The sequence below is a fragment of the Pelodiscus sinensis genome, chromosome 3, assembly GCF_049634645.1.
Source record: "Pelodiscus sinensis isolate JC-2024 chromosome 3, ASM4963464v1, whole genome shotgun sequence".
In the NCBI taxonomy this organism is placed as follows: Eukaryota; Metazoa; Chordata; order Testudines; family Trionychidae; genus Pelodiscus; species Pelodiscus sinensis.
Window position 1 is genome coordinate 35,481,493 of NC_134713.1, and position 16,600 is coordinate 35,498,092.

At 41.8% G+C, this 16,600-nt stretch overlaps 1 protein-coding gene across 2 annotated transcripts in view; it reads left to right on the forward strand.

Moving 5' to 3' along the window:
- The window catches only part of SH3YL1 (SH3 and SYLF domain containing 1), a 103,331-nt gene that overhangs the window by 30,594 nt on the left and 56,137 nt on the right, over nucleotides 1-16,600 (forward strand). For both annotated transcript variants that reach the window (XM_006130966.4, XM_025188605.2), the window contains exons 4-6: nucleotides 154-218; nucleotides 5,091-5,203; nucleotides 8,171-8,299. In XM_006130966.4, the coding sequence (XP_006131028.1) occupies nucleotides 154-218; nucleotides 5,091-5,203; nucleotides 8,171-8,299 (307 nt within the window). The remainder of the gene's footprint in view (nucleotides 1-153; nucleotides 219-5,090; nucleotides 5,204-8,170; nucleotides 8,300-16,600) is intronic.

Genomic DNA, 16,600 nt, shown 5'->3' on the forward strand with positions numbered 1-16,600 from the left:
TTTTTTTAGGTTTCAGTTTGAAGATTTGGATGTCAAATACAATGACTTGTATTATTTTTCATAATGGATTAGTTGACCTTTAGTTTCTATACTGCTTTTAAATGGGTATATTGCTGAAATTTTGTAACATGTATCTTATTTTGGGTGAGTCAGGTTGGTCTCCTCCTTCTGCAATAGGGATTGCTGGCCTTGGTGGTGGATTTGAAATTGGAATTGAGGTAAGGGAGAATAATAAAATTGTAATATCTTACAAAAGTAGAGGTCTTTATGCTACATCCATAATGTGTAGAAATATGCATTGTTTCAGTGTACATGAACCATAACTAAAATTTATTTTGCAATTATACATGCACAGTATGAATTTTCTCATGTTTTCATAAAATGATATGTTTTGGATGGGATTTAAAAGATCCAGCCACTAATAGATACATTATTAGCTCTCTGTGTTAACTGAACTTATCTGATGTCTTTGCTAATTAACTGAAGTACAATTAAGCATCAACTAATGCATTTCTAAAGAAACAAGTGGTCTGTTGATAAATAAACACTGTATCTGTGATAAAGAAGCGAAATAAAGGTGATGGAATATTTTGTATTTGGACTTCATGGGATTAGATACGGATTTTGTTTGCAGATAACATGACATGAGATAGCTGGGTGTGCTAAATAGTAAGAAGAACTATAGTACAAAAAAAATTGATGGGCGCAAGTGAAGGTAACTTACATAAAAACAAATAAGCAAAGCTGCCCTTTTTTAAAGTTAAAGCTAGCTAAGTGATTACAATGGATTACATTAATTAACAAAAAATTTAAGTTTTACATGAAAATCACTTTAGCATATATCAACAGTAAATTTGCTCTTAAATAGTGTGCGCTGTTTCTGAACATTAGAAAATGAAGTAATAAACTTCTCAATGCCAGAGGTGAAATATTCTCTGCTATAGTGAGAGGCACCCAATGTAAAATGTGTAAGGTTTCTTACAGTGGTCTCTAGAGAAAAACACATATTTTGATTCTTTTCTTACTGGCTTTGCAAAGCATGCTGTAACAGTCAAGGATTTAAATTTACATTTATGTCAGGCCCAGACTTGCTGTACTGTGTCTTGGGGTGGTGCCAAAAATAATATCTCTTGACAGAGAGGTGCAACTTTTTAAGTAAGGTGCACATGAGCCATCAGGACAAGAAAAAGTGCCTAATCATTCAAATTCTAATGCATGTATGTTTTATATGTATTTCTATAACCACACAACACTTGATTTTTCTTTCTTTCTTACTACAGTATAATATGTGTGTGTACTTCTTTAGATTAAAGTGCAGGACAGACTTCCTCCTGCTTCCTGTAACACTAATGTAAATTTTTATGCATCAAAGCACCTTGTTACCTAATTTCACAGGAGACCAATCCAGGGTTACACATATACTGATTTAATCAATTCCACTATTGGATCAAGTGAAAAAGTAATGGAACTCCTCCACACATGCACCCCCACATTCATACACCTAGACAGTCATACACTTACACATGTGATGAGTTGCACAGAGAGGGCAGAAGATGCCAAGCATGGTGGGTGCTGTGTGTCTGCCTGCCGTCACCAGTCTGGGCCAGCGAACTGATCATAGACTTTAAGGTCAGAAGGGACCATTATGATCATCTAGTCTGACCCCCTGCACAGTGCAGGCCACAGAATCTCACCCACCCCTCCTAGAATAATCATATGGCCCTTGGTCTACATGCTTTCTTCTTTTCTGAGCTGGGTGGCCTCTCACATACACTCAGTTCTTTCTCTGTGTCTGTCACCGAGAGGCCCACTCTGATCTCTTTCGCCTCATGCATATTCATTTCTTCTTCTCATCTTCACTGTACCTCCATTTCTTTCCTTTTTCATGTGCAAGCGAAGATCAGATCAGACCCCACCTAGCTCCTGGCTCCAGGTCTGTAGCCTCATGGCTCCTCTCCTCAAAGGCACAGACATTACCCTATTCACACTCTCTCTCCATTCACACCCACCCACCAACTCCCTTGTCACAGAATAGAATGTTGCAGAGCTTAAAGATTATCAATTACAAAGCTTGCAAGAAGTTGCAGAACTTGAAACATTACATGAAAGTTGCAGAAAGTTACATGGTTTATAATAACAGAAAGTTGAGCTGGCTTACAATGACTGAAACTTACATGACTTAATTGAGAGTTACATGGCTTACAATAGCAGAGTTACATAGAACAACTGAGTCACACAGCAGAGAGTTACATATTAAGTCACGTGACTTTTACTACCTGAAAGTTACAGACTTACATTACAAAAAGTTACATATTTTACATCCACATTATACTGGACTGGGCGGAGCACTTCGAGAATTTCCTTCTTCCTAGCTCCTCCAGTATCTTGGTATACTTTCCTTATATGCAATTGGCTGTTCATATGGCACATTTTGTTCCAATAATTATTCAGCTCATATAACTTAATTCTATGTAAGTGTTGTGAATATAAATTTTACTATACACAGATTGACAAAAATTCCATTGATCATAAAAATGTACACCTAGCAAAGTAAGAAAAATGCCTGAGAAGCTTTATTAGAATAAAAAAATCCAGTAATTTAGACTTTTAAATTAGGCTTGATACAAATGGATTAGTACAAACATGTCTGATTTGTTGAATTAAGAATATTTACTTTGAATATTTAGATGTGATGTTGACAGTTTTTGTTTTAAAGGTTTTAAAACTTTAGTTGCTGAATCTCAGCATTTATGGTTAAATAGTTGTTGGAACCCCATAATTTCTCACAACTATAAGCATTACAGTCAATAAAATCTTTAAAATAAATATCAATGTATTATCTGTCAATTATGAAGATGAAATTCTGCCAAGCCTGTCTATAAGAGTTCTTCTCTAGTGTGTGTTTATGTAGTTCTGAACCTGATAGAATCCTTACTATTAGCGAAGTAGTAAACAAAGGACTATTTCTTAAACTTGTTTATTCCCTGAAGGTCAGTCACTCAGGGAGCCATGATTTTTATATTTTCAGTAAAATGTGATTCTCGACAATCCCTCCATAATGTTTTGCGTGTGGGCCCAACAGGCAGCCTATCTACTGGGATGCCATGTCAGGACAACAGATAGGTGTATCCATCCCCTTCTCAGAATTGAATCTCCGATCACCTCTACTCTGCATTTCCTTCTGGGAATGATGGCTACAGGCCTCACAGCCTTGGGGGTATACAGCTTCTCCTCCACCTTAGGGGGTGATACCTCATCTCTTGCTGGCAGAGCAGTATAATGGTTCTCCATCACCATATGGGAAGGGTTGAATGTAAGAAGTAAGCTGCTCCTATTGTCCTCTGTCTGACAGAGCCCAACACTTCCTCCTCTAGTGGTATGACAGCAATCTCCTATAGCTGGACTGCTTCCTTAGCCTTGGATGTCTCCACGTGAATATTCCTGAGGACTTTCTCATGGGCACAGATGAACCTCAGCCTAGCTACTTCCTCCTATAGCTCTTCCACATGCTTGCCTGAGAGATTCCACTAACTGGCAGCTTTCACATTGGATGATTCCACTCTCCCAGCCTGGTTTTCTATGAGTGGAAAATGCAGTCCATGTGATATCTTAAAAAAAGCTCAGCCTGCTTACTGGTCAGGGTTCTCTGAGGGGTTCTCTACCCTACAAAATTAAGTTGACTTTAATTATAGCAGTGGCGCTAATTAAAGTGGTTATCCACATCTGTCAGTGCTGGTCATTCTCACCAGGAGTACTTACACCAACTGTTGTGGGGCATTGTAGGACACTGTCAGTTGGAGCCTGGCATCCCTGGCTGACATCTCAAGCTGTTGGTGCCAGACTGTATTGGTGTGGGGGGTTTCATCCGTTAGCTCTTCTTAGGACTGACCGCCAATAAGCTATGTAAGTAATGCACTGTCTACATGGGCATTGGGTCACCCTCACTACATCAACATAAGCACTACACCTCTTATTGTGCAGTTACGTGGGCTTAGTGGTGACTTCAGCAAAATCAACATTGTAGTGTAGACAGTGCCATAATTATTTGACACAAACAATGTAGTGTAGACCAAGCCTAATTAGAATTGTCCTTTATGTTTGTTCCATTATTTTAGTTAGAATAAAAGTTTTAATATTGCTGTGCTGTTTGCTTCCCTTGGATGAAATTCACAGCCCAAAAAAGTGGGAGCCTACTGATTAGTCATTCTACCTTTGTGATCCTGGGCCACCCAAGTCACTGGAAATGCCACAAATGTAATTTAGAGCATGTCTACACTGGGGAGTTATTTCGAAATAACAAGGCAAGTGAACACACTACGAAGCCTGCTATTTCAAAATAGTGGGCTTGTTATTTTGAAATATTAACTCCTGCTTATGAAGAGGAATAAGCTTCTTTTGAAAGAGTTATTTCAGGAGTTATTATTTTGAAATAAATAATCTGGTAGTGCAGACACAGGCTTTCATTGCTCTCTAAGGCTATCTAAATTATAGCAGACTCCTTGGGCGGCTTTGTGGAATGTAGTGCCATGTGCTATAACCCTGCACTAGCATGTACCTAGCCAGCCAGCCTGTGCTTTTTGCAAAGCATTCTTAATAAGCATTTAATCGGTATCAGCGGCTCCATTATCTTTTCAGGGATTAGTGTCAGCCTGGTGTCTCATTTAATTGGCAAACCACCATAATTCACTTGCTGTGGCTAGAAAATGGTTTCCATTGATAATGGGAAACCATAATCATAGGTATTTTCCTAAATGGCTTTTTTTTTCTTTTTCCTATTGCTTCCTTCTTTCAGGACAGGTGAATGGTAAGCGAAGAGAGAATAGCAACGACAAAAATGTGTCTGCTGCATCCTTGGTCATGTGGTCACAATATTTAAATGGTCAAAAGTAATACAAGTGCTCAATTTCTTAATCTAATTTTTCACTGGGTGGATATATTAAAGCTGGTTAACTCTAGAAAATGTTTAATGTACCCCTGTGTTCTTGCTCACCTGCAGATTTGCATGTTTATGTTCGTTCTTTCTTGAGAGAGATGAACTTTCAAATATTTGCTCTAAATAGCGCAAACAGTTGTTTTTACTTGATTTATAGGTCTCAGATTTAGTGATAATATTGAACCATGAAAGAGCAGTTGAAGCTTTTGCGAAAGGTGGCAATCTTACACTTGGAGGAAATTGTACAGTGGCAATTGGGCCTTTGGGGAGGTGAGTATCATTAACATATAAAATTATTTAAATATGTACATTAACAAAAGTGTACTTCCATAATCCTATTTAAAATATACTTGTAAGTTTTACTTAAATTACTAAGTAGTTTGTTAGAATAAAATATTCTTTCCTTTACCTGAATACCAGAAGTACTCTTAATACTTTTGTTCACTTGACCAGTGATATAATATGCCAGTTTAATTACACACAGATTGTGCAGTCTCAGACTATATCTACCCTACAGCAGGAATAATTGCTTTCAGATCGATCCACCAGTGGTCGATTTAGTGGGTTTAGTAAAGACCTTCCAGAGCAACTGCAAGTCATTCTGCAGTCAACCCTGTGCTTTATCCCTGACCAGAAGAGCTAGGTAATCAACAAGAGAGTTTCTCCCATTGATACCCCATCATAACTTGACCTAAGATACATTGTGCACCCCACAGTCATTTGAAATAAAGTATGTTGACTCCAGGTACATTATTCATATAGCTGGAATTGCGTACCTAGGGTCCACTTTCTACAGTAATGTACACATAGGCTCTGTCAGGTCTTCCCTTTCTCTCAACCAGGCCTGCAGAAAGCAATGGGAAAGAGAAATGTAATAGAAGTTCAGTCTAGTTTAGATGGAGATTGTTTGTAGGTGGGAAGAGGTATTACTTGCCTATTTCTGCATATAACAGAGAGAGAAAACATCAGGTAGGTTCACAAAGGCCCTAAATTTGAACATCTGCAAATTAGTATAAGAAGTTCTTAGTGGAGGACCCTAAGTTATAGAACTAGATTAACTTATGGTCTTTTTCACTCAGTCTTTTGCATGAGAGAAATCACTGTGGAGAACATTCTAACTTTTATTCTGATGTGGTCATTTGTTTGTTGACCAATTGTTTAACTGCTAACTTTGTCAAATTTTTGTCAAACCTACTTTTTAATAGAAAATTATGTATTAAACAATTTTGTGAAAAGTGCCTGCTTTTCACAGAGTTTTGGTTTAAAGAAACTCCATAAACTGAAAAAAATAATTGCAGTCAAAATTAAATATTTTGATTCGGTTATGTTTGCTACCTCATGGAAGTTGTATTTCTGTTTCTTCAAGTCCCCATTCTCCCCTTTGGGCCATGAACATTGATAAATGTTCTGTAAAAGTGGCATATTTCCAAAATTATTCAAAATAGTTAAGTCCAAAAATACTGTCAAGAGTTTCAAAGGAACCTCAGAAAACATGGTGACTGGGCAACAAAACGACAGATGAAAGTCAGTGTTGATAAATGCAAAGTAATGCATGTTGGAAAACATAATTCCAAATATACATACAAAATGGTGAATTCTAAATTAGCTTTTCCCATTCGAGAGAAATTTTGGAAATACCAAAGATATCTACTCAATATGCAATGGCAATCAAAAACAAAAAACAAAAAACCCACCCCCTAACAATGTTAGCAACCATTAAAAAAGGACTAGACAGAAAATATAATGCCTCAATATAAGTTCATTTACACTCACATAATGAATATTGCATGCAAATCTGACCATCCCATCTAAAAAAAAGATGCAGAAAAGGGCAAATAAAATGATTAGGAGTATGGAACTGCTTTTCTATGTGAAGAGATTAAAAGACTTGGACTTTTCAGCTTGGAAAAGAGATGACTAAGGAGAGATATGGTAGAGGTCTATACATTCTTGACTGCTGTGGAGAAAGTGAATAAGGAAATATTACTTACTCCTTCATATAACATAACAACTAGGGGTCACCAAATGAAATTAATAGGTAACAGGCTTAAAACAAATAAAGGGAAGTATTTTTCACAAAATACAGTCAACCTGTGGAACTCTTTTTGCGTGGAGATCTTTTGAAAGCCACAATTATAACCGTTACAAAAATCTGTTAAGTTCACTGATGGACCTATCCTCTAAGAACACCTCTAGCCTCTCTTTTCTAGAAGCTGGGAGCTATTAGCAAGCTTACTCCATAATTGAGTGTGACAGGGGTTCTCAACCTTTTTTCCACATGAGTTCCCTCCATCATACTATAAAAATGATGCTTGGCCCATCTATAACAAGTGTTTTTCTGCATATAAAAGCCAGGGCCAGAATTAGAGGGAAGCAAACAGGACAATTGCTTGCAACCGCATGCCACTCAAAATAAAATTTCAGAATTCTAATTCAGACACAGGTGGTGGGGCCTCGTGGCTTCTGCCCTGGACTCCAGCAAGTCTGATGTTGTCCACCTTGACAGTCATGGCCTCAAATGGGACCCCAGATTCCTTGTTAAGAACCCCTGCTCTGAAGCATCTGGTACTGGCAACTGGTGGAGACAGGATACTAGGTTAGGTAGACCTTGGACCAAAGAAAATGTGGCAATTCCCATGTATCTATAACCTCCTCTGCAAAGCAAAATTCCTACTAACTGCTCTGTTCCCCAGCATAGCAATACAAATTTTGGTACCAGTGATGTAAAAAACTGCATTTCAAACATACGGAAAATAGTTATTTTATCTTTAAAATGGAAGTAATATGTCATTGAGTTGTCTGAGAATATCTTTAAAAACTAATTTAAATGTATATTGCATTTTAAAATCTCCAATTGAAATAATAGGATTGAATAGAGGGGAAAAGGAGCAGATAGTCATGAAGCAAAGGGTTTAATTACAACTTATAGCTTAAAAAAAATTATAGGTGAACACATGGCTGCAGCTCAAATCTGTATATCTATTTCATTAAAAGAAAGCACGATTGCTATTTTCTTCCCTCACAAAACCCAGATGTAAAAAATAACTAAGAAATATATTTATTCAATTGTAGTGGAGGGGGAAAAAAAGCAGAATAATGGGACAATAAGAAATACAGATGGTCAGAAATCATATGATCAAGGTTTCATCAAATTGTAAAATTTAAAATGAACAATTGTCAATTGTTGTCCTAGTTAAATATCATATTAAGAGTCATACAAACTGTTCTGTTTTGTAGAAATTTAGAAGGTGATGTTGCCGTACGAAGCTCAGCTGCTGTCTATACATACTGCAAATCACGAGGGTTATTTGCAGGAGTATCTTTAGAAGGAACATGTTTAATTGAAAGGAAAGAAACTAATCGCAAGTAAGTCCAGTTTAAAAAAATAGAATCAAAGGATTAGAAGGGACCATAAGTGTCATCTAGTCTGTCTGGCAAGAGGCAGGATTTGTTGTGTCTAAATCATCCAAGGTGTAAATGTCCATAATCCTCCAGCTCATAGAAGGCTGATGACTACTTTCCAGCCTTCTTGTGAAATGCTCCAGTGAAAAAACTTCCATGACCTCCCAAGGCTGTTTGTTTCATTGTCCTGTATTTACAGGTAGGAAGTTTTTCCTGAAATTTGATCTGTGATATTCCTGTATGTTTCCTCCATATCTTGCACTTCATTATCAAATGGGTATACTGAAATTTTAGTGGAATGGATCTTTAGGAAAATATTTAAAATAAATCTTATAGTGCACTTGTAGAATGAGATACTCTGTACTAGTTTTCGTTGCGTTGAGTACACAACAAGTTCCCTAATTTATAAACAAATCGGGGTAAGGTAATTTGTTGTTCAGATTCGTAAAATGTCTACTGTACCCACAGGGTGAATATTTGCGATATTTTGGTATAGTGGAACAAATTCTGTCTTTGGAATGATTTCTGTGAGAACTGCAGGTGATTATCCAAAGCAAAATTTGGCCAATGGTATTGCCAAAACATAGTAGTATTTTGAGTACTAGAATTATATTGCTACAATATAACATGCGTTCCACTGAAACATGCCAAAGTTTAATTGTGATGTGAGTTATTTATCTTTTTTCACTAAAACAAGAAGTTTTTGAACTTGAAGTAGGTACTGAAGTGTTGGATTTGGCAGGCAATGACAGACATCTGTATCAATGTCTTTTTAAAAAATAAATTAGGGACTATGTTCAGATCCTTCCTAAAGAACTCAAGAGTTACTGCTTAGTTTTGTTTTGTTTTATTTTACCTATATCTGACGATCAAAACTGTCAGAATTGATGAGAGATTTAGGTTGTTCTTCAGAGCTGTCTTTGTGGGTGTTCCACGTTAGGTGTTTGGGTGCCTCAGTATGCCTGGCCAGAAGATTTCTATAGCAGTGCTTGTGAATAGCTTGTTCCCGTATGCACAGTACCCTTCACGCACCAGGTAGCTAATGGGCACATGTGAGCCCTGATCCCTTCAGTTCCTTCTCTGCCGCCCAGCGCTGGTTGAATCCCGAAGTGAGCTCTGCATTGAGTGTCTCAGTTAGTTAGCCTTTTACCATAGCGTTTGTCAGACGTAGGTTTTAAAATCTTTTTCCTTCACCCTAACCCCCCCCCAAAACCGACGTTCTTTGCATTGGACCGCAAATACGTGGAGGCTTACTGCATGCTGCTTTTCCCTTATGGGGATCGCTCCACAAGGGCTTTCCCCTCTACGTTTTGTTTTGGGTTTTTTTGGCTGGTTTTACTATTTTTATTATTTTAATCTTTTTATCTGCCTGAGGAGATCATCTACAGTGACTACCTCAGAACCTCTCTCCCCTGCCCCAAGTATATACCACCGTGGCTGGTGCTCAGACTCCACCTATTTGCCACTTGTATATTTCCCACCCAGATGGGCGTTCGTTTATTTCCACTTCCTGAGGGTGTAACACGGAGTACTTCAGGGCGTTCTTCGCAGAGCCCTGATTGCCAGAGCAAATATAGCAAGACAGCTATTTCACTTGGACAGCGAACTGACCAGACTTAGTTTCTGGGTTTTTCCTGCATCCCCGCTTACACTCTCTCATAGCGATGTCAGACAAGGCGGCTGCATCTGCCTCACCTGCGAGTTCTGCAACCTCAGTCTAAACGATCTAAGAAGATAAATGCAGATGCAACAGGGAATCCTCTTCACCCAAGAAAGGGTGATGCCACAATTCCAAGCCAGTTCCATCCCCTATGGGGGCTCCGCTTGCCAGGACTGCAGTCCCACTGCACCCTGAGAGTCCCAGGACCTGCCTACAATGCTGAAACAGGCTAGCAAGCCCAAGTCGCCTACCCCACTCCCTGGCAAGGCAAAACGCTCACAGCCACAGTACCCCCTGTCGCCTATGCCTCAAACTTATTGTTTTACATCTATGGACCAGCTAAAGGTTACCTTAGTACCCACTACTCTGCTTTTCAGTACTGACACCTCTCCTACACTTTCCAGGTTCTCTCCAGCAAATATAACAGCTCCTGCACCTCCTTTATATAGTAAGGAGGAAGCTGTGTGTCTGTCAAATGCTGTCTCACCCAGGCACTCCTTCCCTAGGAGGAGAACACCTCAGCCACAACCAATGACACTTCAGTGGGATTCCGGCCAGTGGCTACCACCTATCATTTCCATGCCTCTCACTTGGCCATACTGGGACCCATGGGCACCTCTCAGAATCCACCAGCAGCAGCAACAATACCAGCATGCTGGTCAGGCTCCACTCAAGACACACTTCTGTGACATCCCTAGATGTGTCCAGGGATCAAACTGACTCCAATCATGCTTTTAGTGACTATGACTCCAATGATTCATCATATCCGCCAACTCAGCTCTCCTCTCCCCTGGAGAATTCCCTCATGCCACTGCCTCCATCAGTGGGCAATGATTTCAGGGCATTTCAGGACCTTTTTAGAAGGGTGGCTGATGTGTTAGAGATCTCATTAACGACACAGCCCAACAGCCAACATAAGCTCACCAGCATCCTATGTGCTACACCAGTGGTAAAATTAGCGCTTCCCATGGATCCTGCCCTCATGGATCCTGCTAAACACCTGTGGCAAACACCAGCCACCATAACCCCATTGGCAAAAAGGCGGATAGAAAATATTATGTCTCCTCACAGGGTGTGGAGTTCCTCATCACACATCCTCCTGCCAACTCCCTCGTAGTTGATGCTGCCAACCAGAGGGCCAAATGTATCTTACCAAAATCCACTTCCCCGATAAAGAGTGAAAACAGCTTCATCTCATGTGTAGGAAAGCCTACTCATCTGCCTCCCTCCAACTCCACATCTCCAGTTATACGGCTATGCTGGCAAAATATACATGCCACATTTTTTAACAGATATCCACTTTTATTAAGTATGTTTCAGAACAAAAAAGGGAGCAGTTTAAAGCCAACACAAATGAGGGCTTCCTAATAGCCAGGACAGCCCTACAGGCCTCCCTCGACTTTGCTGACACTGCCACTCATTCCTTGCAGACACATTACTGATGAGGATATCATTCTGGATCCATATATCTGACTTCCCAAAAGAGGTTCAGACAAAGGTCGAAGATCTCTCATTCGAGCGCCAACACTTTTCGCAGAGTCCACTGACACTTGGTTGCACGCCCTGAAAGATTCCAGAGCCACCCTTCGCATGCTGGGTATCCAGGTTCCTGTGCAGAAACATAAACAAAATGAGAGTTGTACTCAGAGATGCAGACCTGCCTTCTTTACTGAACCACAAAGACAGTATGACCAGAGAAAATGACAATGCCAGAGCAGAAGGCGACAATCTGCCAAACAACCCACCACATCCCAGCCCTCTAATAATAGACAAATATTTTGAAGTTCAGGTCGGGAATAGTCAAACTCGTCCCTCCCCTCCCATCCTTCGTGGCACTCCAATATCCACACAATGCCTAGAACCATTCTATCACCACTGGTGCCTCATAACATCTGACAAGTGGGTGATGGATGTCATAAAGAATGGGTACTGCATTGCATACTGTTCCTGTCCTTTCCAAAACCCCAGCCACTCACCCTGTTCCTCTTCAGGGACCCATCTCATGAGAGCATCCGATGCCAAGAGATCAACCACCTGCTCTCCATCAAAGCAGAGGAACGTGTTCCCCACCAGTCCTGCAATACTCGCTTTTATTCTAGCTATTTCCACATAGAAAAGAAGTCAGGGGGATGGAGGCCAGTCTTAGATCTCAGAGGCCTCAACAGGCATGTCTTTTCCCAACACTTCCGCGTGATTATCCTCCCCACCAGTATTCGCTCCCTCAACCAAGATGACTGTTTGGTGACTCTTGACCTCCAGGATGTATATTGCCATGTGCTTATCCACCCCGCACACAGGAAGTACCTCCGATTTACTGCGAGTGGATAACACTTCCAGTACATGGTACTCCCCTTCAGCTTCTCCACTACACCGAGGGTATTCTCCAAAGTACTGGCAGTAGTTGCTGCTCATCTGCGCAGGCAGTGTGTGTCCATGTTCTCATATCTGGATGACAGCACGATAAGAATTGACTCCCTTCAGGAGACACAAGAAGCAGTTAATACCACCATGGAACTCTTTTGATCCCTAGACCTCCAGATAAACCTCTCCAAGTGTCAACTTCAACCAACTCAGGTGCTGAAGTTAATAGGGGCTCCATTAGATTGTACTACTGCCATTACATCTCTGCCCCACCAAAGATTCCTAGCTATACGGGAACTTACTCAGCTTCACTGCACAGCTCCCCAACTACCTGCCAAAGCATGTCTCCAGCTCCTAGGCTACGTGGCAGCAGCCACCACCATGGTCCCTCATGCCAGATTGCATATGAGGCCACTACAGCATTGGCTCAGCACAGTATACAGACCAAGGAGAAACAGCCTCCTCAAGCTGGTCTTGGTGCCACTCACCATCAGGAAGTCACTCCAATGGTGGCCAAATCCACAAAACGTGTGTGTTGGGGTTCCCTTCCATAAACAAGCCCCATCCTTTACGATCACCATGGACACATCCCAAATAGGCTGGAGAGTCCACCTTGGCACCCTTACCACACAAGCCTGATGGTCGCCCGCAGAGACCACTCTGCACAGAAATATCCTCGAGCTCCATGTGGTATTGTATGCCTACTGGCATTTCTGAGGCCACATCTCCAATTCCACTGTCCAGATCTTTACAGACAGCCAAGCTGCAATGATTTATATCAACAGGCAGGGAGGGGTCAGGTCTTACCCCCTCTGCAAGGAAGCAGAGAACTTTCTGGGTGTCTGGCTGATGAGTCTTGCCCACATGCTCAGGGTTTAGCTGATCGCCATATTTGGGGTCGGGAAGGAATTTTCCTCCAGGGTAGATTGGCAGAGGCCCTGGAGGTTTTTCGCCTTCCTCTGTAGCATGGGGTACAGATCACAGCTAGAGGATTCTCTGCATCTTGGGGTCTTCAAAGTATTTGAAGGCTTCAATATCTGAGATATAAGTGAGAGGATTATTCTGGGAGGGGTGGGTGAGATTCTGTGGCTGCACTGTGCAGGGGGTCAGACTAGATGATCATAATGGTCCCTTCTGACCTTAAAGTCTATGAGTTTGTTTCCGGACTTGGTGCAGTGCACACAATATAACCTTAATTGCCTTTCATCTTTCAGACCAAAAAAACACTACAACGGATTCTCTCAGCAGGAACTTCTCCTCCAACCATGAGTGGGAAATAGATCCCCACCATCTTTCACAAAATCTTCCAATGCTGGGGTTTTCCCCAGATAGACCTATTTGCGACCCAGACAAACAAAAAATGCCTGCAGTACTGCTCACGAGTAGGCATTGGCTCTCACTTCCCAGGAGACTCACAATCCACTGGGGCATAGCACTCCTCTATGTTTTTCCACTGATACCACCTCTTTGAGTGGTGAACAACATCCGATTGGACAGGGCCAACATTATCCTCATAGCCCCAGACTGACCTAGTATACTTACCTGTTCCAAATGTTGTTCAGGCAGCCATGGCGTCTCCCTCTGCTCCTGCATCTCCTCACCCAGCATTGCAGTCACCTCCATCACCTGCACCTCTTCACTCTCCAGCACCAGGCATGATTCCTCACTGGCTCACTCCACTAGAATCACAATGCACAAACCAAGTCCAGTAAATTATTCTTAATAGCTGCAGAACATCTACTCAGAAAACTTACCTGTACAAATGGCAGCGCTTCTCTGCTTGATCCCAAAGAAACAACCTCAATGCAGCCTCAGCTCCACTACCTGAGATCTTGCAATACATCATGGAGCTTAAGAACTCAGGTCTCTCCATGAGCTCCCTTAAAGTCCATCTCACTGCATTCAGAGCTCTACACCAACCAATAGACAATACATCGGTGTTCACACACCCCATAACTAAAAGTTTTCTCAAAGGCCTGTGAAACACTTACCCGCTCATCAAACCACCAGTCCCTGCCTGGGACCTCAATCTCGTTCTTATGGCCCTAACAAGAGAGCTCTTTGAACCATTGGCAACATGCTCACTACTCCCTCTCGATGAAGGTGGCTATAACATCTGCCAGATGAGTGCGAGAAATTGCGGCCATCATGATGGACCCACCTTTTATGGTCTTCCATATGGTGCAACTTAGGCCCCATCCAAAATTTTTGCCAAACATGTCCTCCGTGTTCCACTGCAATGGGCTTATCAACTTACCTGTCGTCTTTCCCAAACCTCACAACAATGAGACGCAGGCAACACTTCATACCCTCGATCTCCACATTCTATCTACATAGATAGAATCCACAGAACCAACAGATCCACATGAATTCGCAGAACCGGATCCACACGAATTTGCAGAACCAACAGATTATTCATTTTGACTACAGAACCATCTTTGGGACTTCCCATCTCTTCTCAGAGACTTTCCAAATGGACAGTGGAGTGCATAAGACTGGCATACTGAGCCTTTTGGCAGAGATCTGCCTCCACAACATCATGTACCTTCAACCAGAGCCATGGCTGCATCAACTGCATATATCCAGCCCCCCACCCCTCCATTAGATATTTGTAGATCAGCTACCTGGTTGTCCACCCATACTTTTGTGACCCACTATGAGCTTGATATATACCCCTCTAGGGGAACCCTGTTCAACCACTTCATCCTGATCACTGTCCATAACAACACTATGCCAACCGAAGCACCTACCTCTAGTGGACACACTGCTTCATAGTCACGTAAGGTGGAGCACTCACAGGGACATCCTTGGAGAAGAAGAGAGGGTTACTCACCCTGTGCAGTAACTGAAGTTCTTTGTGATGAGTGTCCCTGTGGATGCTCCACCACCCGCCCTTCCTGCCCTCTGCTTCGGGGCATCCTCACACATGCCTCCTGGGTCAGAGAAGGAACTGAAGGGATTGAGGCTTATGCATGCACATTAGCTGCCTGGTGCAGGAGGGGTGCTGTGCATTCACAGACAAGCTGTCCACAAGCACTGCTATAGAAATCTTCCAGCTGGGTGCCCAAAAACCTAAGGTGGAGCACCCAGAGGGACACTCATCTCAAAGAACTTCAATTACTGCAGAGGGAGGAGTAACCCTCTCTTTTCTAAATCTTAATTTTTTTTCATTATGGTGCCATTGTTGAATATATACACACACTAGATTTGTTTAACTTTGTTCTCTGTTTTCTAAGATAGTAGCAGTGCTATAAAATCAAAATTAGTCATACATAATATAAAACAAAAATCTTTCCAACATATTGCATTTTTCATCTCTTCTCCCCCCAAAATATTCAATTACCTTAATATATGGTTCCAAAGTTACACTAACATGAGGTTTCTCATGCTATATTGTAATGGGTTTGAAATCTTGTTTGAGTCAGACCACTTGGTTGAATATTACATTAAAATCAAACCTGTCTTAGTTAGAAACAATTAAAATTGTAAATTGAATGGGAGATTTTTAGAAAAAAGGAGACATTCTCATATTGCTGTTTATAAGAGTGAAGATTTAAAAAAAATACAAAATGTACAGTACCAGTTTTAAGCTGTGCAGTAGTTAAAGACATTAATTCATATTTAATAAAAGCATGGTTCTAATAGGCCCTTACATGAGAACATGTGGAAGATATGGAGAAAATTATGCAAGGAGGTTCTCCCCTTGTACAGCTGAGACAAGACCAGCAAGGAAGATGCACACAGGAGGGAGAAGAAGTTATGGACATGTCTTCCTTTGGAACAGGCAGTCCATACTAGAAGTCCTATAGGTTCAAGTAACCTGTAAAGTAGGCCACTCAGTGAGCAGTTATTTGTACAGGTTGGACCTCCCTGGTCTAGCACTCGATTGGTCTGGAACAAGGGAATTTGCCAGACCAGGGGATGTCAGGCCTCCAGGTTCTCCTGGAGCTCCTCTCCTGGCTGCTGCCTCAGGAGAACCCGGAGGCCTGACCCCCTTTGGCCCACCTCTCTGGCTTTGTTTCCCCCAGCCTGATCACAGGACTCTGCTCCCTGTCCCCAGCTCTGCATAGGGTGGCAGCTGCTCCTGGGCTTCTCTGGCCTTGACCGCCCAGCCTCATGCAAAGACAGCTCCTCCCAGGTCTCCCTGCCTTTGGCTATCTGGCCCCACGTGGGGTGGAAGCTGCTCCTGGGGCTCCCTACCCCCCGGCTGCCTGGCCCCATGCAAGGCAGCAGCTGCTCATGGG